This window comes from Procambarus clarkii, chromosome 89 (genome assembly GCF_040958095.1).
Source record: "Procambarus clarkii isolate CNS0578487 chromosome 89, FALCON_Pclarkii_2.0, whole genome shotgun sequence".
Taxonomy (NCBI): domain Eukaryota; kingdom Metazoa; phylum Arthropoda; class Malacostraca; order Decapoda; family Cambaridae; genus Procambarus; species Procambarus clarkii.
Genome location: NC_091238.1, coordinates 7,610,176 through 7,637,714, shown reverse-complemented (window position 1 = coordinate 7,637,714; position 27,539 = coordinate 7,610,176). Strand labels below are relative to the sequence as shown.

The following is a 27,539-nucleotide window of genomic DNA, read 5'->3' as shown; positions in this document are numbered from 1 at the left end:
ATATATTTAACCAGTGTAGGTTAAGCTTTTTAATTTTAATCGGGCACTTCCTATTAGAGAGAATATTACAGTATTACTAGATTTTACAAAATTATTCGCCAATGATTTGAACTTACTTGGCCCTGCCTATTTAGGTTACATCTCCAACTTTACTCAAAATAAAAATAAAATCATATATACATGTACAATACATTCTCATCTATTTTAGTGACAATATGATTGAAAATAAAATGAAGTTTCGACTGAATAGTACTTGGCTAAACACAAGTATCCTGAAGAAACATGCCTTGTGTCATCCACAAAATGTGTTCCTGTTGAAAATACAATAATTACTTGTTCCATTTTTTCTACAATAACGGTATTTCTCGCTAAAAGTCTGACATTCCTTAGTTACTGTACCGTGAGTGGGAAAAAAAAAGTTTTTAAAACATAAGCCACGTTAACAAAATGGTGAGAATTCAATCAACAGCAACCTGAATGTATTTGAAGAAACAATAATTCTCCCAAAAAATTATTGGAGCAAACGTTGTAGTGACACTAAGTCAAGTACGGGTCAGTAATTGGGTGGGTGACCTTACAAACAGCCTTACTCTTGACTAGAAGAACTTTAGCAAGCCTAACAGGCTTCCTGTCTCCCAATAACAGCAGGCCTATTCCACTATAAAAAGGTTACATTGCTAATTATTGAAATGGTAAAATTGTTGACAACTAGTTAAGTAAGATTTTAGACTTTGAAATGAGCAAAGTCCTGGGAAACAGATACTTATACGAGATAACAGAAGCAAGTAAAGAATTGAGAAAAGAAATAACATTAAAGTGATCATAACATTTCTTAAACAGTTTTATAGATGCTACTGTTTGTTCTGCAAATGATTTATATACATTAAATATAACTCTGAGGAATATACACCTAAACTTTTTTCTTTAAACACTAAATTATGCACAAAATTTACACACTTTTTTATTTAAGTGACAATAAGAAAAACTCGCTCATTAAACTTGCCAAAAACAAAAAGTAAACCTGGAGAAAGGGAGATGAGGAAGTAAGTGAGGAGAGAAAATTGTACAAAACTAGTGGGAGGAGAGACGACGAGAAGTGATCAAGAACAGCAAAAGCTTGAGAAAAGAGGGCAACATACGGGAAGAGATTGAGAGTAAATTTATTTTACATTTGTAAGTTTATTCCTTTTTTAATTAATATTGTTTAGATGACTTTAAAAAATCAACACATGCAGAGTTACCCAAATAATTTTATCCATAACCTGCATCTTTTATACAAATAAGTAATTATCAAAAGAAGGCGCCAAGCCGGGAAACTATGTAGCACCATCAAATGTGCAGGATATTCAAAAGGCACTAAATATCACCAAGGGTGCCAATACTAGAACAAAAAGCGCATAAGGCGAACAATATCGAAGTTATCTAATTCACCAAGGATTCTATCAAATCTTTTATACAAAATTTCCTTGATCATATTTACGTACAATATTTCAAATGAAATATATAATGATAGTATTGCATAACCTTTTGTGTGGCATGTGGGGTTGCAGGTTTCCTAACATAGTCGCTCAATTAGAACACCTTCCCGCGAAAATATTAATGTGTTCATTCAGGTTAAAATGTTTAAATTTTCTTCCACAGCTTGAACATGATACAAAATTATTTTTGTGTTCTTTACTGACTAAGTTTGATACAAGATCTGTCTTGATGCTCTTCTGCGAATTTACATATGGACGTGCTCGGGCGCAGGATTTATCCTTAACAAAATTTCCTCGTATCTTTTTCTGTGCTGGGGATTTACTTTCCACTGAAACAGGGTTTGCAAGATGTATTTTACGTTTAAATGAATTACAATGATTGGTATCTTCATAGGTTTTGTATATTTGATCACTAAAGAACTCCTCCAAATCATGACAATTGCCATGCCTTTGCCTCCATTTCATATTTTCCTGCACATAAGGCAATTTTTTTATTTTAAGTACAGATTTCTTATTAAAATTGAGAAATCTCTCTTTCAATTGCCAATCTTGGTGTGTTGCATTATTTATGTTGCTAGATGCATTTCTTTTACATTCACCTTCTCTCACATAACCATTGGAACACTGCTTATTTATACATGCAAGACTATTTGTTGCATAACAGGCTTCTATACTGTTGATATATTCATAAGCATAATCTTGGCCATCAATCACCTTTTCTCTTTTGATGCTTCCCTCAACATATTCATCCTCTTTACATATCTTGTTTTCTTTACCATGTTTATTTCTATTATCCATAGGGTAAGCATGTTTCTTTTGGGAGGAGAGAGTGTTGTCCTCATGTGAGAACTGACAAGAATTCAGTTGTCCGCAAACATTAATAATTTTATCACAATCACACTTTACATATAGCTTTGAGCTGTTACAATGCTTACTTGCATCTACACCATCATGAAGATGATTTATAGTCTTATGAAGACTGACAGAATGATGTGAGGAACATTTATGACAGGCTTCATGACCCGATGACCTGTTTAAATTGGCAGTGTAAGCCAAAGGCATGTTGAGACTAACAGCTTGAAATGGTGATTTACAGGGATTGACAGCGAATGGAAAGTTACTAGTGTTTGTAATATTTATTAGGACACTGCTTAAATTAGTAGAATCTGGGGACCTGCTGGGACTGTCAAGACATGAAAATTTGTTTGAATTAATAGGATGATTGGCAGGCCTGCCGAGATTAGCACACTGACTGGGAGACCCGCTGGGGTTGATACACTGCTTGGGAGACCTGCTGGGGCTGAGGCACTGACTGGGAGACCTGCTGGGGCTGACGCACTGACTGGGAGACCTGCTGGGGCTGACGCATCGATTGGGAGACCTGCTGAGGCTGAGGCACTGACTGGGAGACCTGCTGGGGCTGACGCACTGACTGGGAGACCTGCTGGGGCTGACGCATCGATTGGGAGACCTGATGGGGCTGAGACACCGAATGGGAGACCTGATGGGACTGAGACACCGAATGGGAGACCTGATGGGGCTGAGACACCGAATGGGAGACCTGATGGGGCTGAGGCACCGAATGGGAGACTTGCTGGGGCTGAGGCACCGATTCTGAGACTTGCTGGGGCTGAGGCACTGATTGGGAGACCTGCTGGGACTGAGGCACCGACTGGGAGACCTGCTGGGGCTGACACACCGATTAGGAGACCTGCTGGGGCTGACGCACCGAATGAGAGACCTGCTGGGGCTGACGTACTGATCGGAAGACCTGCTGGGGCTGATGCAGCGATTGGGAGACCTGCTGGGGTTGAGGCACCGATCGGGAGACCTGCTGGGGCTTACGCAGAGATTGGGAGACCTGCTGGGGCTGATGCAGCGATTGGGAGACCTGCTGGGGTTGAGGCACCGATCGGGAGACCTGCTGGGGCTTACGCAGAGATTGGGAGACCTGCTGGAGGTGACACACTGATCGAGAGACCTGCTGAGATTTGCACACGAATCATTTGACCTACTGGGGCCGATATACCGATTGGGAGACCCTTTGCAACAAAAACACTGATCAGGAGACCAGCTGTGGCCGACACACCGATCAGGAGACCTGCTGCAGCCGAGACATGGATCAGGAGAATTACTAGGGCCAACATACAGATCTTGAGACTTGCTGGGACTGATGCACTGATTGGGAGAACAACTAGAAGTAACATTAAAATCAGATAAATTGCTTGGGTTACTGGTGTTAGTAATTGGCTTGCTAAAACTATGGTCAGATGACCTGCTGGGATTGACATACTGTTCAGAAGATCTGATGGGACTGTCACCATGATAGACCCTATTGGAGAACAGAATGGTATTAGAGGAGCTAATGTTATTGTTAGAAGTTTTGTGACTAGCACTGTGATTAGTGGTCCTGTTATTATGAAGACTGTAGTCATGGGGCTTAGTAAGGTTATAATCATTATCGGAGCATTTGAGAGATATGACATCATAGTAACGTGGTGTTTTATTACAGACACGAGATATTTCTTTAGGGATATTCCAATGAGAAGAAAGCCTACCATTAATATCACCTTCCTGAAATGCTTTTACCAGACCAGTACTGTGTTTTCTATTCACCCTGTTACCTTCTTTGCCAAGGGTTTGGTCAGATGGTGTGTAGTTTATTTTGTCATTTTTCTGATTGTTTATCTTGGCTTTCTTCAGACATCTCGGTTCATGTTGAAGGCATTTCCTTGCAGTTTTGAATTCATTACCCCGTTGCTGAAGATCTGGCTCTGGTCAGATGAAAGAACATTTTAGTACTGCATAAGTTTAAGTACTGTATGACTAGTTAAATGTTTATTACTTGAAATCAAAGATTATGCCCACAAATTTTAGAAAAGAACCAAGATGATTCAGACAGTGGCTTTCCAGAAAAAAAACAACGCTTGCACAAACTCTAAATTGAGAGTCAATGTATGAGTTGTAGGAATGTCATAGCATGAAGGCGCTAGTATTTTTGTGTAAATTTCCGGAGGAATTAATAATAATAATACAGTAATAATAATACTGTAGTTCATTGTCGGGAAAAGAGGTAGCCAGTTTATACATGTTAGGCTTATATCGAGGTCTGTGGGGAAGACTGACTAGTGCAATTATATTATTAACTTTAATTACTATTATTAATTTAATTATTAAATGATTTATATTTTGTTTCTATATTAATTTATTTATTATGATAGTGGACTATATGATTTCTAAATTTCCCACAAGGAATTGGTGGGAAGGTGACACCCCTTGTGTTAACACCTACATCAGAGGAACTCTAGGATATTTCAAAATGCCTAAGTCTTGTAGAACAGGTTGGTGATAGTGAGTGGTGTCCCAAGAAACATAAAGGTGTAGTGCTTTGAAAAATAGGGGAGATAACACAAATGTGCCAAGAGAAGTGAACAAATTGGATGAGAAAAAGTTGCCCTAGTATTAGTCTCTGTGGTGTAGTGGTAAGACACTCACCTGGCGTTCCACGAGCACTATGTCATGAATTCGTATCCTGGCCGGGGAGGATTTACTGGGCGCAATTTCTTAACTGTAGCCTCTGTTTAACGCAACAGTAAAATGTGTACTTGGATGAAAAAACGATTCTTCGCGGCAGGGGATCGTATTTCAGGGACTTGCCCGAAACGCTACGCATACTAGTGGCTGTACAAGAATGTAACAACTCTTGTATATATCTCAAAAAAAAAAAAAAAAAAACAGTGCAGGCAACAAAATTAAAGATGGCCGCCAGCAAGAGAGAAAACAAAACAGAGCTAGATTTTAATGGTTTCACTGAAGAAAACACTGATATAAGCATATAAGCAGTCTACAAAACAAGTTGGCAAAATTAGATATTATAGTGAACTATCATGTAGAAATAATCAGCAAATTGAAAAAAAGTAATGACCACTTGAGTAGAAAAAATTAGGTCTTGAGGGGGTTAGTGAAAGACTTGTGCAAGGACAAGAATTAATTGGCAACAAATTGCAAAGCCATGGAAGAGGAAAATAAATGATACATCTTGATTGCTTTTTTGTACATCATGGAAAGCTGACGCCCTGATGTGCTGACCAAGTTGGCTGAATCAGCTGGGAACAGGTCCACACCAGACTTCCCCACAACAGTGTAAAATGCCCCCCTTCTGATTCAGTTGTATATATACCCCTGTATGATAGTTAGGAGATAGAGAGAGTGCTGGAGAGGCTGCAGCCTCTCGTTTTCTGTTGCCAGACGGATGAGTTCCCCCTCAACCTTATCCATGTCTGTCCCCTCTCTTCTCTTCCGTCCTCCTCCCCTCCTTTCTTCCTTACTTTGCTTTACTTTTTCTCAATCACAGAGTAGATAGAGAAAACCAGGTGTTACAGAAGTTACACAGGGAATAAAACAGTGCAAGAAGGATATGCAACTCGCCTATGCCCAAGTGGCCAAGGAGCAGAAAAAAATAAAAGCAACAGTAAAGGAAGCCAAACACTGCAGCAACCAGGATAAAACAAACATGAGGCTGGAAGTCAGAAAGGAACTGGCATCAAGTCCTAAATTGGTGCAAAACACAGTTGATCAAAGTCCCTGATAATTTTTGGTTGCAAAGAAAAGGAGATAACATCTAGGTCAGAAAGAACTGTAGATGACGTGAAAGTAGTAGATAAGATTGTTGGCCTTGTGGAAGGTCTTACTACCATAAAGAATGTCTGCGACTACAGGAGAATTGGCAGGTACATCAAAGGGAAAGATCGACCTTTGAGGATCACCCTAAACAGTGTCAAACAGATGGAAGTAGTACCAAGGAATGTTAGAAAATTACAAAGTGACGAGGAAGGGAAATTATGGGCATTAAGATGAGATCTTTCAAAACAAGACCGAGAGAAGCTGAAACTACCTCGTGAAGGCAAAATGTCTAAATGAGAACATTAACGAAGAAGAAATAAATTCTTTACTCTACAAAGTGACTGGGATAGGCAGGCCAGTAAAATGGTACAAAAAGGCAAACAAAACCGCTAGAGAAAGGGGGTAGTGAAGAATAAGAAGAGAGGGAACATGTTCCTGAAAATTGCATACATCAACTTAGATGTCGTGAAATCAAGATACCGGAGTTAAGTGATGTAATACAGCTGCAGATGCCAGGCATTGTTGCACTCACGAAGACAAAACTTGAAGATGATATTTTAAATGAGGTCATATTCCCAAGGGGCTACTCAGTTTGGAGATGGGACAGAAAAATTAAGAAAGGGAGTGGTGTTGCTGTGCTGGTGAAAGAACACCTAAAGGTAATAATGATTGTAACCAGGAGTTCTACTGACTTCACATGGATCCTGCAGTCTCTCCAAGACACAAACCAGGGTTTTACAAATATTAGAAACTTTTCTTTTGCAGAGTGGTAGACGGTTGGAACAAGTTTAAGTGAGAAGGTTGTGGAGAGCAAAACTGTCAGTAGTTTTAAAGCACTATATTACAAAGTGTACTGGGAAAACAAGACACCATGAGCATAGCTCTCATTCTGTAGCTGCACTTAGGTAATTACACATGCAAGAATGACTGAATTAGTAAGGTTAGGATAGACTAGGTTTTATCAAATTTCTAAGTTAAATTAAAACCAAAATTCTAAGCATATGTAATGGAAAGTTTAAACCATAAGAAAATGTTGAAAAATATATTATTTCAGGCAAATTTGGCTTGTTAGGTAACTTTGCCAATTAGGTACAACACACAAACACAAGCTTCCTAGCCCCGACAAAACAAATGATTATTAATTGTAGTCTATAAAGTACCTTAAGTACTACAATATTACCTTTCCTAATGTGGTGGTACTAATTTACCATTATGCTAATAAACATGAATATTGAGCTTTTTTATACATTACTTAAGTATTGTATTTATTTCTTCAAAAGAATTTCATGCAATGCTTCTCTATCCTTCTGTGACGAGTGTCTCCCCATCCACTGGGAGTTACAATAATGTAACTTACAACAACATAAACTTACCTTTTAGCTGTGGTTTTAAAAAGTCTTTCACTGATATTCCCAGCCACTCTCCATATGCATCTCCATACCATACCAATAACTCTGTCCCACTGTTGAAAAAATATATACAATGTATGATGAGTTTATATTCTAAATTCATAACATGTTAACTTGTATAATATTTATGATTAACCATATCAGAAATTTATGTTGACAGTACCTATAAAAATTATGCACACAATTAATAAAAGAAATGCTTGAAGAGTTACAGTACACAGACAAATGGATCATATTCAGACACCTGTTATTATCTTGATTGCTTACCCATTTGTGATTTATCTGGGTAAAGGTGTATGGTTGGAGCATAACATTGCCTACTGCTCATTATTGACCTCCCAAATGCCACCAAACACCTCAACTGATGTACCTAGTAATCCTTTCATTGTTGTGTATTGTTATTATTGTGCATTATTCTAATCTGCTTTTGTGTCAAAAGTTCTTGCAATGTTCCTGTAAACATTTTTGATGATTTGCTGTAATTATTCTACTTAAAATTATCTGTACCTGTATAGTAAAGCTGTAAAGTACCCGTAAACATTTTTGTGTCAATTTTGTTGTGATTTGTCTAAAATTATCTGTTAGTTTAAGGATTTGCCCAAAACGCTCTGCGTGCTAGTGGCTTTACAAGAATGTAAAATCAACTCAATTTCTATGTTCTCTGTTAATCCCCAATGTACCTTCTTGTACTGTATATAAATAAATAAATAAAATAAATAAATAAACTACTGTTTGCTGGTAACAACTCTCATCAGTAACAAATTAAAACAACAGTAAATACTCAACTTAAAAAAAAAACTGCAGTTAATAACCAACAAATTTTGGTCTTTAATATCAGCAAAACATACTACATATTACAGTCCAACCTCAAAAATCCAGCGTTGAATGTAATGAAATGCCATTTTCTGGGCGAGACCCGGAGTCCCCACCATGTGGTGTTGTCGTTATTCAAACGAGCGTTCGCTATACAAGACGAATTGTCGCTGATTGGGCCAGTCATCACTCGAAATGTTCGCCATTTGAGGCGTTCTTTATTCGAGGTACTGTACCACTGTAGTGCCAATCCAATTTCCAAGAATACATCCGCATTTAATTAATGAGGAATGATATTAAATTTTTTATACAAGTCACATAAATTTATTTTATCCATAAGGCTCTTAGCAACAGACCAGCCTATATGGTTTGATACCATGGCTTCTCTGCAGGAATTCATTCAACCTTAGTCTGAAAACATTTGCATTTCTCACACTTATTTAAATTTCTGATACCTGTATAACTAAAAAATTGTACAAACCTTTTTATAGTACAAATGGTGACATAAAATATTTCATTTCGAATCTGAACAGCCATAAGATTTCTTTCAGTATAATTTCTGGCACAACTGAGGTAGCGAACCCAGTTGCTCACAGAAGTATTCACAGCATCAATTTCTATGTCAGGTCTCCCACGTATCTGAAAATACAGGTCAGCTGGAATAAAGAATCAGTTTTCTCTACCTTCACTTAATAAATAAATAAATGTTTATTCAGGTAAGGTACATACATACAAGAGATTTTTTACAAAAATTGCTAGGTTTATAGATAGAGCTGGTACAAACAATGCCTAAAGCCACTATTACGCAAAGCGTTTCGGGCAGGAAAAACATTAAAGACTAAAACTTAATACTTATTTATTTGTCAACCACATTCCATTGCTAATTGCACATTAACCCTTAGACCACGCATATTGGGGGTCCGGTAGCAAAAAATATTTGAATTATGTAAAAATGACTTAAAAATGTTAAACATATCTCAAACTTATTGGCTTCATTGTCGTGAAACTTAAATCAAAATATTTTCAGAAATTGATTTTAGACAAATTTAAAAAAAATTTGAACATTTTGTTGATAATCAGAACAGCTCCTAATAACTGGAACTGAAGGATTATGCAGTAATAAAGAGATGCAAGCACCTGTCCGACGCTCAAAGAAGAATAGTAGTAAGAAGTGACCACAAAGTGAATATGCAGTTGGTCGTTGAACATAAATTTACCTCCCATCCATATCCAGACATTTTTTGTTGTTTTTTAATGATTTGGCCCTCACAAGGTCCAAACAGAAGTCCCTCTGGTAGGGTGGCACTAGTCCAGACTCCCTCTCCAGCACCCGTTATTTGAGATTTGGCAATGGTTATAGGCCACGGAGCAGTGAGGCGAGCTCGCTCTTTCACACTTCCATCACGAGAAACCTATGATGCACAAAGGCAGAGGCAATAAAGCAAAAATATGTAAATTATGATCATAAAACTAAAATGTTCAAATCTATAAAAAACACTAAATAAGTAAAAGAGCTCAACTAATACAAAATAATAATCTATAATATTAATTAATAGTTTACAATCCTTTTACAATTTAAGGAATAAAAGAATGAAATCGTGGACAACTTACCGGAGTATCCAGTATAAGCACCAATGAATGTTTCCGACACAGTCCCGAATATGATCTATTACACTTTATACAATCTGAGGAAAAAATATACAAAATACAGTATAGTACTATGCAATACACTACAGGTTTAAGTCCTGAAAGCATATGACTAAATAGCAAAGAATACATGTTTTATTGACTACTGAAAGGTGCCTCTGTCTTGCAACCAATAATAATACTAATACATACTACTACTACTACTACTATTACCAATAATAATAATATAATAATAATAATATTATAATTTATATTTTATTCATAAAATATGCATACATAAGATCACATTACAAAGGTAAACTTTATTGTAGAGGAGTTGAACATTAAATAAAGCCACTAATACGAAAAGTCTTTTGGGGCGAAACGTAAAATAATTAAGTTAAATTTGTGTTTATTTGTGGGTATAATGGAGTAAGCACTTAACACTAAATGAAAAATAAGCTAACACATTTGAGAGGTTCAATTTAGCAAATGATACACAACATAAAGGTGATACTGTAAGATAGGCACTGCTGACACTGCTAATTATCACTGCAAACTACTGGTAGTATTACTATGAATGTACTGTATGTGAGTAACAGTTACAAAACCCTATCTGAACATCCAGACAGCTGCCATATAAATAGCACATACCGTTAATACAGCCTTTAATTCTTAAACTTCAAATTATGACTAATAGATTCTTACTAATTACTTACATACATGACTGTACATCTTGTTATAAGACTTGGTAAGCTTCATGCCAGCATATGATGATACACGACTGGTGTTGGTCAGCTTCTTGCTTGTACCTGAACAGTCACCACCACCAGTTTTCTTTACATTTTTCGAGTTGATATACACCACCTACATGAAAACATGAGTATGAATGAGCAAGTGGTTTTTATTTCATGAAAATGTTTTAATGCTAAGAATGAACTCAAATAATTATGTTAAAACTACTTAACTTAGACACCAACCCTACATACAGCATATAAAAGGAAAGGCAATTGATGACATTTCAGTTTGACCTGGGCCCTTACTGACTTGGTAAGGGTCCTGGATGAACCAAAATTGTATAAATTTCCATCCAGCGTCATTTGCTGGCTGTTGTGTGATTTCTCATGCAGTGTATGATGGTCACTGTAAAGTTTGGACACAATACCGGATTACTTGCATAGTTCTGGTGAATAAAGCATGCAGATAGGTATATATAACATGTGTAAATAGTGTAATAAAAACAATAATTTGGTGGGAGGAGCAATGTTGGCTAGTAAGATGTTGGAGGAGTGAGGGGAGACACTGGATGTTGGAGGAGTGAGGGTGTAGCAGCTGGCACTCGCGAAGTTCTGAGTGTGTTGATGGTTATCTCGAGATGATTTCGGGGCTTTAGTGTCCCTGCGGCCCGGTCCTGGGGACCGGCAATGGTGAATGTATATGGTATGATAGTGTGTAGTGTGTAAATAGATTGTATATATACATAAATTAGCATGACGTATGGGAAATATGTGCAACATATGTGTATATATGTGTCATGCACGTAACAGTGTCTTCGGACAGTACGGATGTTCTACTGCCATAATATAGTGTACGTGTTCATTATACATAGGATTGGCATGAAAAAACAAATAAAATGTATTTGAAACTCTGCGCAAAAAATGAAAAAAAATATATTTGTGGCAACTCGCGCATCCTGCCCCAGGCGCCCTACCGGCCCATGGGGTGTACGCCACGGGCGACCAGGGAATGACGCCGTAACTTACGGACCCCATAGCAGCCAAAGTACGTACAATTCCGACCTTCTGTTACTATACCCATACTCAGGGAAGGGTTTTTGACACTTTCAAAACAAAAAAAAAAGATTTTTTTTTTTCCAGAGAATTTATTTCCTGCATCCTGAGGGAAGGGGGGGGGGGGGGGGTGTCGTATTTGGAAGTCGAGCAGTTGAGGGGTTAATGTCATTTGTTTCCTTTTTTATTTCTCCTTTTTCTTACTCTTAAAAAATATTTTGCTCAATAGATAAATTTTAACATGTGACTAACATTGATAGTGCCACTCTGCCTGTGTGGGGAAAGAAAAGAAGAAGAAAAAATCATATAAAACAATACATTGTTATGCCAAAAAGGAAAATTAAAAATCTCACAAATATCCAAGTCTTTCCTTGTTTTGTGCACACTGGGAGAGAGCCAGGTAGGGGGAGTCCCTGGGTCCTTGTACACATCAGCATGCAGTGTGCTCTGGTCACGAACAGGAAAGGGCTTTTATGTCCAAGTTAGATGGTTTTTATGTTTGCCGTTTCACTTTTGTTTACACAATGTGTGGAATAACTATGACAAAATCATTGTCATAGTTATTCATCATTGACAAAAAAAATTGAGTACTTCATACAGGCCTACAATTTTATATGTACATCTAAATGTTATGTGAATCTGCTCCTGGAAGAGCTCAAATGAGGTACTCTAGCAACATACTCCTTTGCTGCTATTCTGCCTCAGAACATTATTCAGAACACTGACGGAGAAGACCAAACTGCAATTTGATGATAATCACAGGCCACAGGTACACCATATCCTCTTCACACAGCAAGCAATTAAAAATTATTCAAAAATTTTCTCATGGATATTTGTTAACCATTACATCTATATAGATGCATTATAACCACATACCGACACATTACAGTATTTGTATAACAGCCAGGCAATAACTAAAATCAACATATGCTGCTAACTGCATTACCCCAGAGATCAATGTATAATGATAACTGCATTTTAACAACTAATACTGTAACAATTTAATAAATATGGACGAAGGAGAAGGCATTATTGTTTTAATTATTATGAATGTTAAAAAAATAATGGCCAAATTAGGTGGGGTATAACTTGGGCATCTTGTATTTAATATACTCAAATAAACCACAACTATACAGGACCTGCATAAATTCAATACTAGACCATAATAATTCAAAATTAGAACTAAGAGACATAACAAAACTAATTTAGAATACCCTAATTTTAACCATGCAATGCCCTATATATTTATTTATTTATTTATTTATTTATATATATACAAGAAGGTACATTGGGTTAGTGAGAATACATTGGATAGTACAGTATTTACATTCTTGTAAAGCCACTAGTACGCACAGCGTTTCGGGCAGGCCCTTAATCTAGCAGATAATTTTAAGTAGGTAATTTCAATCAGAATTAATAAATGATAAAGATACATTACAAGAGAAAAATGAGATGATATATTTGCATTGCTTGTAGGTAAACAGCTAAAATGGGTCTTACCTTAACTGTATTATTATTGTCAGGTTCCAGCTTTGCAACTTTAAATAAATTAGTAAATTCCGATTGAGATTTGCTCAGAAGCATCCCATTTTGACTTGGCAGAATATTTTGTACAGTTTTAACCATACTAATTCTGTCTGTAGCTAGACTACCTGCAACAATTATTGGTATATCTTTAGTTGCTGATTGATGAAATTCATTAAATATAAGTTAACATAAATTGAACTGTGAAAGGTCATAATTTGGAACAGTTAAATAAAACTGGTACTGAATGTAATAAAAATCACTTTTTTCTGGTAGGTGGGGGTGGCCTTGGTGGCTCCTTATTGCTAGCCACACTGACATAGTTCTACACCTATAAGTCACATCAACCAGTATGAGTTGTTATAACTATCAATGTGTGGCTACTAAAAAATTATTATACATCCCTCTGCACAAAAAAATGAAAAAATTCAAAACATTATTTTTCATTATACTGTAGAATTATGAAATTGTATAAAAAAATGTAAAAAAAAGTTAGAAATATATGAACATGTAATATTTACTGGGTAGAGTGGCAGTAAAAGGGGTGTGCGGTGGCCATGGTCTGGTTTCTGTCAACACAGAACAGGTGCTGAAGTCAAAACCAACCCAGCAGGTAAACCAGCATGGTGAATTTTAAACTCCCGCACAGCTGCTCGAGCAACCGCCAAGTGACCCGGGACCCCCTCACGAACAGCCGAAGGTGGGACTGTCAAGAGGGAGTCACAGATGCCGTCCAAGAATCCCAAACAAGGCCCAGCCAAGTTTGAATCCGGGACGGAACCAAATGGGACTTCCTCAAGTTCTCCAGGAATCCAAACCCATCGAGCTGGGAATGAACCAAACCCCTGGCGAACAGACAAGTGGACTGACTGGGAGCCCACACCAACTAGTCGTCAAGGTAGGCCAAAACCCGAACACCTAGCAGATGCAGACGGGCCACTACGAACCAGGTAAAACGCCTGAAAGTGCGAGGTGCCAGATTCAGCACGAAAGGAAGGAAACAAAAGTGGTATGCTTGTCGCCCCAGCACAAAACCTAACCAGTCCCCAAACCCCGGATGAATGGAGACATGCCAATACGTGTCCCAGAAATCCAAAGACACCATCTAAGAACCTGGCCCCAAGAAAAACTGGACCTGGGACAGAGTGGTCATCCGTAAGGAGGGGGGCAAGGAATCCTGTGGTTCAGAATGGAAGAGTCCAGAATGAACCAAAAATCTGCACAGTCCTGTTTCAGCACTGGAAATAAGTGAGAAACGCACTCGAGGGACCAAGTCGTTTCAACTACACCCAAACGTGCCCACTCCAAGATGACCTGACGGAGCACAGGGGAAGAATCCTGCCCCGCCAGCCCCAATCCTCTGGGAGGAGGACTCACCCATTGCCATCACAGGCCAGAGGACACGACCTGAAACGCCCACGAATCATGGGACCAAGAGTGGGCAAACAGAGCCAGCCTTCCCCACATCGCCACGCCAACAGGGCGACCCATGAAAAAGCCAGCGCATCTTCCCAGAAGCCAACTGACATAGTGACCACCGAGCCGACCAGATGAAGACGGCTCTGGAGGTGGCACAGGCAAAGAAGCTGGCACCAAAGGTTCACCTCGAAGACCTGGAGGAGCCATTTTGGTGAGGAAGGTGGCATCTCATTCGCAGCGTCGTCTGCTGTATGACTTGTCATGCAGTGTATGGTGTGCTGTTTGGACACAATACCAGCTTAATTGTATAGTTATGGTGAATAAAATATGTAGATACTCAAACATGATGTGTGTAGTGTAATAAAAACAATATCAGTATGGTGGGAGGAGGAATGTTGGCGAATAAGGTGTTGGAGGAGTGAGGGAGGACTGGCCGAGTGTGGCAGCTCAATCTTGTTTTTTGGGCTCACCATACTAACTTAGCAGTTCGTTATGGTGAACACCTATGTATATGAGTATATACAATGTGTGTGTATAGTGTAATAACGGCAAAACACTGTTTGATTGATCGTAGAATATAATATATGTCACATTCATGAGCCCCATCATTTTGAGCATAGCGGTGTTCCACATTTTGAACTATATAAATTCCATAAATTACACTTTTTTTTATTAATATTACAGCAAACAAAGAAAAACGAAAGAGAAACATCCAAATAATTGTGAAACATTATGTTCGCAGCAACTGCCGTCCTACGGGGTGATGGGGCCGACTGACTCGGAGCGCTCCAACGCTCAGCGCCCATAATTTGCTCAACTTCCCAGCTCCATCGCGGCTAAAGTATGTCACATACAATATATTTTTTAGTTTCCCCATGATCAGAGACTGCATTTTAACAATATAAGAAGACAAAATAATTTATTGGAAAGAATTTATTTACTGCACACCATGGGTGTGTCTTATTTTAATGCAGAAGAGTTCAGTGTTTAACACAAGATAAAATAGGAGTGCATGTTAATGATAAATCCAAAAATAATCTATACTTACTGTTACTTCTGTGCATTGATATTGTACTGTCAAGGAGGGATGGTATTCCTAACTCTTTGCCATATTCATCACCATACCACACCATCAGCTCCGAGTTACTGAGAACACATGAACACACGTAAAATTTACCATAGCTTTTTGAATTGCCATATTTGAGGCAGCTCCAATTTACTCTTGGACCTGCCCCTGTGGGTACAGTTTATATGCCTATATTCTTTTTTACTTGTTCCTGAAATCTATGAATAACATGTTTTCCATCGTACAGTATGTCAATAAAATCCTCAATGTACAGTAATTACATAATCATACTGTACATTATATATTAACCCCTGCACTGTGCACCTGTTTTTGGCAAAAACTTCATAGTGTAATTGTTAAGGACATATTTTTGTTGGTTTTATAAATGTTCAGGTAAAGTTAATATCAAAATGTTTCCAAACTCAACCATTTTCATTTCAAAACACAGAGTGATGAAAACATTAAAAAACATTAAAATATAGCCTAATTAAAAAAAATAGTACAACTCTCAGAATGAGATTTCTCGGTTGGCGCAGCACAATGGTTAAAGACTTGCCCAAAATGTTTGGCATACTAGTAGCATTATACAAAAATAATACTGCCCATCTTCCCAAGCCAGGGGTTTATCTATAGTCTCCCAGGAGCTTTCTTAAGAATTCTAATTTCTACAGAAATATGTTAAGGTAAACATTCTGAACTGGAACTACCTTGTATCCTCTCTAGAGATTATCATCATTTATTCTTCATTGCTAGAAAGATATGAACAACACAAATTTCTCTGCTATATACAAATCTATAAATTAGTACTGTAAAGCAAACTCTCAAAAAGGTGATTAATGAATTAAGAATTTTGTTTGAAATAAATATGCTTTAATTTTGTAAATATATAAACATGGCATGAGGAATTATAATATACAAAAGTACTGTACAAGGATATGGAATTTGTTTAAAAAAAAAATTCAAATAGCAAACCTTTCAACATCACACAGTGTAGTGTAGTATATGTTGCCCTTGTACTGGAAAGCTTCGAGATTCATTTCAGAGAGAGTTCGTGGACAGTTTACATAACGCAACCAGTTACTAGTCGTTTTATCTTCACTATCCACCATCATCTTGCATTTTTTGGATGAATTTAACTGTAAATATGCAGAGATATTGCTTATTGTATTGCTATTTTGTTTAAAAATATAAACAAGTCAGAACCTATTGTTTGAAAGTGCATTAGTGTATTAAAAAGCTGGTGGCTTGCAGAAAGTCCCTCAGTTCTTCTGCAGGATTTATGCATTTTTTTTTTTATAAACCAAAGCACTGTCTTGGTCTGTGTAGTTTACTGTTAACAAAAATGTGAATAGGTTTGTTAGACAGGAGTTGTATTTTAAAAACCATGTGAGATTATGGAAGATTTTTTCCTGTAGGATTCTCTCCACATATGTGTAGATATGCAATGTTATGCTGATTTGTCTGTAGTTTCCTTGCAGTATTATTTCTGTTTATTTTTTTAATAAGAGTGATAGTGACATATCTAATTTCAAACAACTTCTTGGTCTAAGGATTTTCTGAATACGAGTGTCAATAGTAAGCACCATTCATTGGCTGATTGACCATTCTGAACAGAATTTTGTCTAATTTAGAGTTTTAGAGTTTTCTAACTTGTCAATGCTCATTCTGAATATTTTGCAATCGAGATAAGATATTATCTAGTCTTTTTATTGTGAACACCAATGTAATCATTCAAAATGTCAGTAGACTTTTTCTATCAGTTATAATCTAGTTGGTCACACCTTTCAAGGGTTTGTAACTTATGATTACGTGCTTGTATTTGGTTGATTGGACACACACAGTTTAGTAGTTTTTCACATTTATTTAGTATAGTCTTGGTTATAGCACTCGGTTTGTTATCAGTATAGTGAAGTGTCACAGGAGTTAAGACAAAGTCTGTAGCAGGGCAGAGAGCGGATTAAGGCCGGGGGTAGAGCGCTTGAATGCGGGGCGAGTCATAGCGCATGGCGCTCTGAATGTTGGCGGAGTCGAGGAGCTCTGTGTGAGACAGGAGCATGAAGGCTCGATGCGGCCAGAGTCTGGCTGTCTGCTCTGTGTTGAGGTTGAAGTGTCTTGTGAGGGTAGGAACTGGACACGCCGAGTGCTACATTGTTGTTGAAGATGTGTGGTATCTCTCAAGTGTGTGCTCTGCACCACTCTTGAAATTACTGATATTTATTTGATGATGATGAAGATTAAGCCACCCAAAAAGTGGCACAGACATGACTAGCCCGTAAAAAGAGGATGAGTATTCGCTTATCGATTGCCTATGTAATCGGTCCACACACACCATCCACTAAAAGGTTAGGATGTCGTTTTGGAGCAAGTATATTACTGACATAATATACTTGCTGCAGGTTTTACCAAGACTTGTTCTTTATTCCTTGTACCACATAAAGGTCTTAGATTCTTTCTTGAAGCGTTTTGCCAGTTTTCTTCAGTCTCCTTTGGCTGATCCAATTTCCTGGGTGGCTTCATTCACTGGAAAGGTTAAACTTAGTGGTTATAACTCTTTCTACTAGCTTTGTTATCTATCTGGTGGGCATGTTTCCTATCACCTAATACACCTGTTCACCTAGAAGTAAATATGTACTGTACCTGAGAAATCTAACTGCCTATATACACTGGTTGCATGTCCCCAATACAATGAATTATTATTATTACAATTAACAAAAGATGGCACCAAGCTGGGAAGACAATGTAGCATGTGATATTTTTTAATTCTTCTCATTTGTGGATAGTATTCTAGAAAGTAGATACAGAGATACAGCAGTCATCATCCAGCCTGGACCTTTATTTGGAATTTTATGAATGTATAATATTCATGTCAGGATATATTGGTTGTATGTGGGAGTAAGTTTCTCTTATTACCTAAAATGCATTTTTTTTTTTTGTACTAGTTTTCCTTGGAATGTGACCTGCCAACTGGTTAACAACCAGGTGCCCAATTACTGTTGGATGAACAGTTAACAAATGGCACCTGGTCAATTCTTCCTGGACAGGACTCGATCCCACATCAAATCGCTCATGAACAAATCCACAATAGCTGCTCATGAGTTGCTGGGTAAGTATCTTACTAACATGTCACAGCAACGACTCTGTTGTCATTATAAGATCTAGGGTGCTGTTTCTTTAAGTTGCAAGCTGTATGGGTAGAGGGGTCCTGTATAAATTTCTCCCTCACTTTTAATGTTTGATTTTTCAAATCTATTCTCTCATGGTTCAATACCACCACTAATCTCTTCCTCAACTAACAGAGCTTTAACTCCAGCTGATCTTTTTATAACTTTATCCAAGTCTGCTGGTTCAGGAAGCGGGCCGCCTGCCCCTGGTTCGGGAAGCGAGCTGCCTGCCCGTGGTTCAATAAGTGAATTCCCTGGCCTAAGTTACATGAACCAAACACTTCCTGCTACATCTAGAATCTCAGAAGCTTCACCATTGAACCAAAAAATATCATTATATTATGTATATGTGTTAGTCATTACTTCTCAGTTCTAAGCCAAAACAGTAAGGCATGCTTCTACTTTCCCCAGGTTCGGGAAGTGAGCCGCCTGCCCCCTGGGACTCCTAATTCAATTACTTCTTGACACTCATTAAGAATTTATAGTTTTAATTGCTTAATTATTCAACTTACAATCCAAGCATAAGCCGAGTCAGCGACTCCCTCCACATCTTTTTTATAATGACCTTCATAGGGTCCAAAGACAAGGCCTTGAGGCAAGCGGATACTAGTCCACACACCTTCACCTCCACCTTGAACTTTTGACTCTGAAATATAAAGAGGCCAAGGTGCTGTCAAGCGAGCCCGGTCTCTCACACTCCCATCCCGGGAAATCTGAAAAAAAAAAAAGTGTTGAATGTAATGAAACGCCATTTTTGGGCGAGACCTGGAGGCTCCCCAGAGCTTATCCAGGCTGATATGCTAATGTCAGACTTTGGCATCTGTCATGTGTATGGAGTTCTGTTGGCCTACCAGGGACCACGAGCAAGAACCGGGCCCCCTTAGAAAGGCATGGGGAGCAATGGTCTATAGAAACCTCCGTGTAGTTGGAAGCATTCTATGTCTGCCATCAACTGGGTCAGGCACCCAGAAAGGTAGGCGTCCCAAAACAAACCCTTATTCTGGTGAAAATTGCTACCAAAAGCCGAACAAATGGATAGAACTCCCCAAAAAGAAAGGAGCAAAGCAAGCATGATGTGTGACATCATGCTTGTTTCTTTTTGGGGAGTTCTATCCATTTGTTCGGCTTTTGGTAGTAATTTTCACCAGAATAGGGATTTGTTTTGGGACTCTTACCTTTCTGGGTGCCTGACCCAGTCGATGGCAGACACAGAATGCTTCCAACCACACGGGGGCCTCTCTGAGGGGGCCAGATTCTGGCTCGTTGTCCCTGGTAGGCCCACAGAACTCCATACACATGACTGATGCCAAAGTCTGACATTAGCATATCGGCCTGGATAAGCTCCGGGAAGCCAAAGGGGCTCCCCCCAGAAAAGTTCTTTGTAAAGGACAAAATTAAATTATTAAAATGTGGTTAGTTAAAATAATATATAACTTTACTTTTTTCACCAGTGCTTCAGAAGATGTTCAAGGACAATTGGTCTGCTACCTAAATACATGCACAATATTCAGGCCCCTAAATGCACAAGGAGCACAGCTAGACATGAAAACACATGCACACAGCTGACTACATTACAACACTCTCCAACAGGCCTCGCAGTGGAGAATAATCATGTGATACATTTAAGTAAGGCGACTCAGGAGGAGTCGACTCCTCCAGCAGGTATCTCTGGTGGGGCAAGGGAAGTGCAAGAAAATCTTGAAGCACAAATAAAATAAACACAAAGCAGTGGCTCTTTGTGTAACAATCATTCTAAGAATAGCCAGTCACTTAGCCGAGAACTTGAAGCGACATGTAGGGCCAGTCTGAGTGGTATGACCAAACCGCTAGCAGCTAAGTGAGATGGAAAGCTGGACATGACTCCAGGTGACCTGGATTGCCATCAGTTAGTTAATCATCACAATCAATCATAATTACGATAATCATAAACAGGGTATTTATGCCAAGGTAACAATGTGTTACGGACCTGAGCCCAGCGTCCGAGCACGGAGCAGTGACGACCGCGCCATCTGTGGGTCGGCTCCCGAAACCCCCTCCAAATGGACGACGCCATCTAGTGAGGACGAGATATACTGGCCACAAGGGCTAGTTTCCCGTCCTGATCAGCTCATAACACAGCCGCTGCTGACCTCTGGTGAGGTGGAGCTTAGACAGCAACGCCATCTATGGAGTGGATAGGTGGGCGTTTGTGTCTAAGCCTGTAAGTGAGGTGCCCTAGAGTGTCCCTATTACTGATGACGTGTCTGATTACAGAGTCGACCTGGGACTGCTGAATCGGACGGTGGATCAGTCTACCCAAGGCAGCCGTAGAACCTCCACGCATTTGCTGTAGAAGCTGTGAGTCACCCCCCTGGATGAACACTGTTGTGTTAGCCTGCCTGTGATGTGGCAGTTGAGGATTTGTCGTACCCGGGACCGACTGGTGGAGAAGACTAACCACTGGGGTGTTGTGGTGAGGAGAGTGATCTGTGAAATCACACGAGGCTCCTGCCTAGGGCTCGCAACCCTAGTATCGGTCGTGGAGTGGCCTACGCAGCGTTGCTGATTGGAACCTGCCAGCTAAAGGCTGGATTTGTGATTGACAGCCTCCACGACGGTGCACCCAGTGGGACTGTGATTTGGCTGGCCTGTGGCCGGGGTAGACTCGCTGGGAGAATCTAAGGATTCGTCTAGAGGCCACAAGAAGAGAACCAGGGCTACTCGTCTTGAGCACCGTTAAGCAGAGCATCCTGTGTCTTCGGAGGAAGACAAGTGATTGTAAATAAGTGTAGTTATAGTAACAGCGTGTGACTGTTTATATATTTATTTATTGGTGGTGGTGAATATATATTTATTTCTGAGCAGTTTTATCCCTTCCCCTTTAATTTACTTGCGTTACAGAGCACACCCCTTGAAAGTCATTACTAGCTTGGGGCCGGATACCCAAGCTCTACTAACTTCAGAGAAAGAACCCAGTTGCGACCCCAGAGGGCCATAACACAATGTTTCTCCAATCCAATCAAAAAGTCCATATTTTTGTGTTCCTATTCTTTATGACAAGTTTTTCTCTGTTTAGGGTTGATCTCTGATCCCCCACGATCTCCTTGCCTCAGAGAGCCAGATTCTAGTCCTGGCTCATGACAAGATGGGGTGGTTCTTAGAAAGCTGATATAATTTCATAATGCTTGGCAGTATCAGCCCTGAAGCTTAGGGAACTACTAAAGGGGCTCTACTAGGTATATTCATAACAAAACTAGATTGATATTATGATATATTACTATGAACACCAAGTAAAGCCATACATTTAACTCATTCACTGGTATTGCATTTACATTTAAGTTGACCATCCTGCAGGGTACCATCATCTATCTACTTGAATGAAATCAACTTTCAAAATTGATTGAGAAGAAAAACATCTTATGTAAACTGCACACGTGATTACCAGCATTTACTGCATGGCCTGCAAGCACAGGTTTGGAGGTAGATCTAAAGGCAAATAAAATGCCACGAACATTTTAGTCAAAATGTCACATGTTGTAGAATGCCACACTCAGCCAGCCCTCTCACTAAATAAAAATTTAAAGACATACTTACTTTTTCATTAAGAATCAACACAAAATGACTGGAACACACCCCCACAAAATGCTTTTGGCACTGCATACAATCTGAAAAACATGAAGTGTTAACAAAAATCTTTCACATGTAAAATTAGTAAGGAGAAGTAGGGGTAGTAGTCGAAGAATGAAGAGAAGTTGAAGGGGGGAGAAGTTGAAGGGTAAGAGAAGTTGAGGCATTAAAAGTAGTTAAGGGGGGAGGATTAGCTGAGGAAAACAAAGGCTACAATTATTCTAGTGTGCAGATTAGGGACTAGATCCAGGTGTTATGATTTCTCTCTCAAATGTGCTATAAAGTCAAGTTTAAGGGCTTTTTAGTGATTCTAATAATTTAGATGTTTTGTTGAATACAGTTGGATATAAAAGTCCTTGGCACTTTCTCCAGGTCAGCACATTCTCCAGCTTTGAATGAAGCTGTTAATGTGCAACAATATTTCACTTAGGATATCCCTAGTCAACTAAAACATGCTACCATTGATTTGACATTGCTTGTCTGAAAGGTTTTTGTTTAAAAAATTTCTTTACAGTAATAGTGATAGCTACTTTCTTGTTGTTTTATAAAAAGGTCTCGACATGATTACTCCTGGTCTTTTATGTTTTTCCTTCTGTATTATGGTTCGACTTTCGTGTTTTATTTATAAAAGAAACGGTGTTAAATGTAATGAAACGTCATTTTCTGGGCGAGACCCGGAGGCTCGCCGGAGCAATACCGGGTTGATGTGTATATATATATTAGACCGTATCAATAGTGAATTGATGGAGTTCTAGCCTACTGGGAACCGGCACCAGAACCTGGCACCCCTCAGAGAGGCAGGAGCAGCAATGGCCTATAGACACCCCTGTGTAATTGGAAGCATTATATGTCTGTCATCTACCAGGTCAGGCACCCAGAAAGGTAGGAATTCCAAAACAAACTACAACTGGTTAAAAATTGCAAACCAAAAGCCGAACTAGCAAGCAGAACTCCCCAATCAAAAACAAGCATGACGTCACCACAGCCACTGCGAGCTATGCAACTCCCCACTCCCTGTGAGGGGGAAGGGGGTCCCAGGGGGTGACCCATGCCGGCTAGCCAACCCCAGTTCAGAGGCTGAAAATAAAAAATGCGAAAAAAATGCAGACTAGAGGGAGGGAGGGATGCCAGAGCGCCTCCAGGTCTCTACTAGAAAATGGCATTTCATTATATTCAACGCTGGTTTTCTATACAGCGCCCCTTCGGCTCCCCGAGCTACCTAACCAAAGGTAAAGGAAAAGAGGGACTTACCGGGAGGCAGCTGCCACTCGCTCCTCAACTCGAAGTCGAGATAACTGGCTGTAACCTGCGACCCAAGGCTATACACGCCCAAGAAGGGCCAGGAACATTAACAAGGTACCATGCAGCCAGGACCTTGTTCAACCTCCAAAAGCCCCATGCCCAAATGATAGGCCAGGACATCATAGGCCAATTAATCAGCAGTAGTTTGTTTTGGAATTCCTATCTTTCTGGGTGCCTGACCTGGTAGATGGCAAAGACTGCTTCCAATTACATTGGGGTGTCTTTAGGCCTCTGCTCCTCATGCCTCTCTTGAGGGGGCCAGGTTCTGGCTCTGGTTCCCGGTAAGTCTAGAACTCCTTTGATTAACTGTTGCCACGATCAAATATACACACATCAGCCCAGTATAGCTCCTGGGAACTGAAGGGGCTCTCCACAGAAAAGTACCAATTACTGTACTTATAAATATAATTTTATAGTACCATATATAATTTATATTTTATCTTTTTATTTCAGAATAATTATTCAGATTGAATTATTCAGATTACCATATATTTAAATTTTAATATTTAACAAATTTAGGAAGGGCCCCCCCAAACTATATTTGTACCTCAGGCCCTTCAAATACATAATCTGCTACTGGCTGTAGCCAAGTCTGTTTGGAGAGATTGTGGGGGCCAGGAGTGGCAAGTTGTGTTGTTGCCACATTAGCTGTGGCCGAAGGATTTCAATGCTGTGGTCAAGCGGTCTTATATACCTGTGGTGCAGGATGTAACAGTACTTGCTCACAGTGCTGATGTAGTTGCTACAAGTACATAAAATCAACATAGAAGGAGCTTCAAAAGTAGAAGTAAAAGGCACTTTATTGGATGATCATGACAAAATAATACTCACAGGTCATATCATCATTATTTAGCAATTCTGGATCTGTGTATAAGCAACCAGCTGAAGCTCTTAAGGTGTAAGAGCATGGTGCTCTCTTGTGTATAAATTCTGATGATGGTCGGCATATCTTTTTGACTTTCGACGTGATCATGCCTGCTGGAACATTATCATCAACAACACGAACGTGTATTCTCTGCTTTTTTTCTGAAGTTGTACTGGGTGGTTTTGTGACAACAACCTAAAAATAGAATTTCAGTAAAAATTTCAAAATAGATCTATGAAAAATACAGTATATTTTATATAAATGTCATGATGTTATCAAAAAACAGATGGGTTAAACCCTTAAGGTGCATTTACATGTATTGTCACATTAATTCCAGGGAAATTGTGGTTATCATATCTTTGTTGTAGTTATCACCTGCTTTTTATACTTGTGATGTAAATATTATAATACAGTACATCTGTATGGATGTAAAGAATTAACTTACACCCATGAACAAAATTCCATATTGTTAATAATTTCTTAAATGAGATTATCTTAATACCATCAGCAAGACGACTGTCAGATCACAACACTTCTGCCAGTGTTTGAATCAATTTCTGGAAGACATTACCAGACTGAATAGCAGTGAAGGAGTGGATTGCAAGACCCTTTGAGCTGAATCAGGCTCAGATTTGCATGTAATATAGGTATACATATTACAATGTACCTTTAAGTTAACAAGCATATCAGAACTTCTTATATTGGCGAGTACAAACAATATACTGTTGAAATTTTGCAAAAAAATTGTCAATTTGTTTTCCATAGTGTTTCAAGATGATTACCACTTAACTGGACAACAGGTTATTCGTTTAGTCTCAGTCCCAAGGGGTTTGGAAAGAGTGCGGCCCTTTGCACATGAATTTTTTTTTTTTTTTTTTTTTCATTAGGTTAGGTTTGTTTAAAAGAACAGTAATGACAGAACAACCATCCTAGCTAGGAGATCTGTGAATCCTATCCCATTTATTACTGTGAATATGTGATAGTTCATGTAACCTAAATTTACAAACATTATACAGTACATTAGCAGGAAAAATGAACAGAAATTTTACTCAAAAATCAAACCTAGATTTAAGAAATTAAATAGTCATTGTATTAATACAGAACAAGTACAAAAGTGTAGTTACCTTAGCAGATGCATGGTCATTTCCAAGTACAAGAATCCCATAAGTCCATAAATGGAGAATGTCTTCCTGAGATGAACTTAAGCTTGCTGACCTGCTCTTAGCACTCATTTTTCCTGTTACATCTTCTATTCTGCTTCCTTATTAGTTCATTTTTGTCTAAATGAATCAGAGTTTTGTTACAAACATGAAAAAGTTACATTTATTACAGAATTATCACTTAAACTGTGTTTTATAACATGCAAATGTCAAGATTTAATTATGGATGTAATTCTCTTCTACATGCATGTATTTCAAACTGCAATGCAATGTCATTATTCAGCCTGTTGTGACAACTTTCCAGCTAATTATATTTTTTGCAAACTGTTCACTATTCCACAAGCATGAGCCACAAAATTTCCACAATCTCAAAAATTGTATTTGAAAGATATATATTTAAGATACTGAAAGAGCTCAAAGATTGTTGGAACACAAATTTCTTTATTTTGTACTGATATTACATTACCTTATTGTCATGTCTTCCCAACCAAATAAATCAAGATGTTGTATAATTAAGTTAACTAATTTAGTTTAATGCATGAAGATGACTGTTGGCAATTTATGGTTACAATTTTTTTCCTCATTCCTGTGACTTTCACTCCATACTCAGATACAAATCTAGCACGTGTGTGTGCGCATACATTCAGAGGCCAATGGCATCAGAAAAACATGAGGATGAGAAGAGATAATAGAACCTATTTCCGTGGGTACTTTCTACTACTGTATTTGGAAAAAACTATTAGGGCATAATATTGAACTTAAGACTTTACAAGAATGTAAAATCAACTTAATTTCTATGTTCTCTGTTAACCCCCAATGTACCTTCTTGTATATAAATAAATAAATGAATAAAGTGTTTTTTTCCCCAAACCTTGCCCAAAACGCTATATGTGTATTAGTGGTGTTAGGCATTGTATGTACTAGCTCTATCTATAAATCCAACATTATGTTTGTAACTCATCTTCTATGTATGTAATTTTAACTCAATAAACATTTAAATTTTGTTAATCCCCTGTTCGACTTGTGATCCTGTGGTCCCGGGTTCGATCCCGATCGCCGGCGAGAAACAATGGGCAGAGTGTCTTTCACCCTATGCCCCTGTTACCTAACAGTAAAATAGGTACCTGGGTGTTAGTCAGCTGTCACGGGTTGCTTCCTGGGGGTGGAGGCCTGGTCGAGGACCGGGCCGCGGGGACACTAAAGCCCCGAAATCATCTCAAGATAACCTGACAGTCCCAGTTGCGTCTGGGGTACAAGTGACAGGGTGAACCACCCACCGGGTTTTCTTCTTATTGGGGAAGACGGAGGAGGTGTGGCACATGTTCCTCTGACTATGTTCATTCACAGGATGACTGACTGCCCAATAAACTAGCCCTCCGGAGTCAAATTTAACAATTACATGAACAAGATCCAGCCATCACTAGTGCCTGTAAACTAAACTTCACCTACTATGAAAGACACGCATTAAAAATTGACATGCTTACAAATGCAACACACGTGCTATAAGTTACCACGTCAGTGAGAGCTTATTGAAAAGTGTAACGGAAAATAATTCGGGGAAATACGAGACAACTTACAGGCACGAGCCGAGCGGCCGCGTGCATGTGTGCCCTCTCGTGCTGCAGGTTGGTAACTAACGTCCCCTGCCCTGCAGACGACGCCGTCCTCACATCATATTTGTGGCTCATCTTGTTTAA

The 27,539-nt window shown here is 38.9% G+C and overlaps 1 protein-coding gene across 1 annotated transcript; it reads right to left on the bottom strand.

The window, feature by feature from the left end:
* LOC123773299 (uncharacterized) lies at nucleotides 1-27,480 on the bottom strand. The gene is made up of 14 exons (XM_045766907.2): nucleotides 27,420-27,480; nucleotides 25,807-25,962; nucleotides 24,649-24,877; nucleotides 22,483-22,553; nucleotides 19,422-19,622; nucleotides 16,721-16,884; nucleotides 15,731-15,828; nucleotides 13,240-13,391; nucleotides 10,669-10,816; nucleotides 9,935-10,008; nucleotides 9,541-9,735; nucleotides 8,805-8,962; nucleotides 7,475-7,563; nucleotides 1-4,252 (listed from the first exon to the last, which is right to left on the bottom strand). The coding sequence occupies exons 2-14, from the start codon at nucleotides 25,912-25,914 to the stop codon at nucleotides 1,569-1,571; spliced, it is 4,371 nt and encodes a 1,456-aa protein (XP_045622863.2). The 5' UTR covers nucleotides 25,915-25,962; nucleotides 27,420-27,480; the 3' UTR covers nucleotides 1-1,568.
* Between the last annotated feature and the right edge of the window lie 59 nt (nucleotides 27,481-27,539).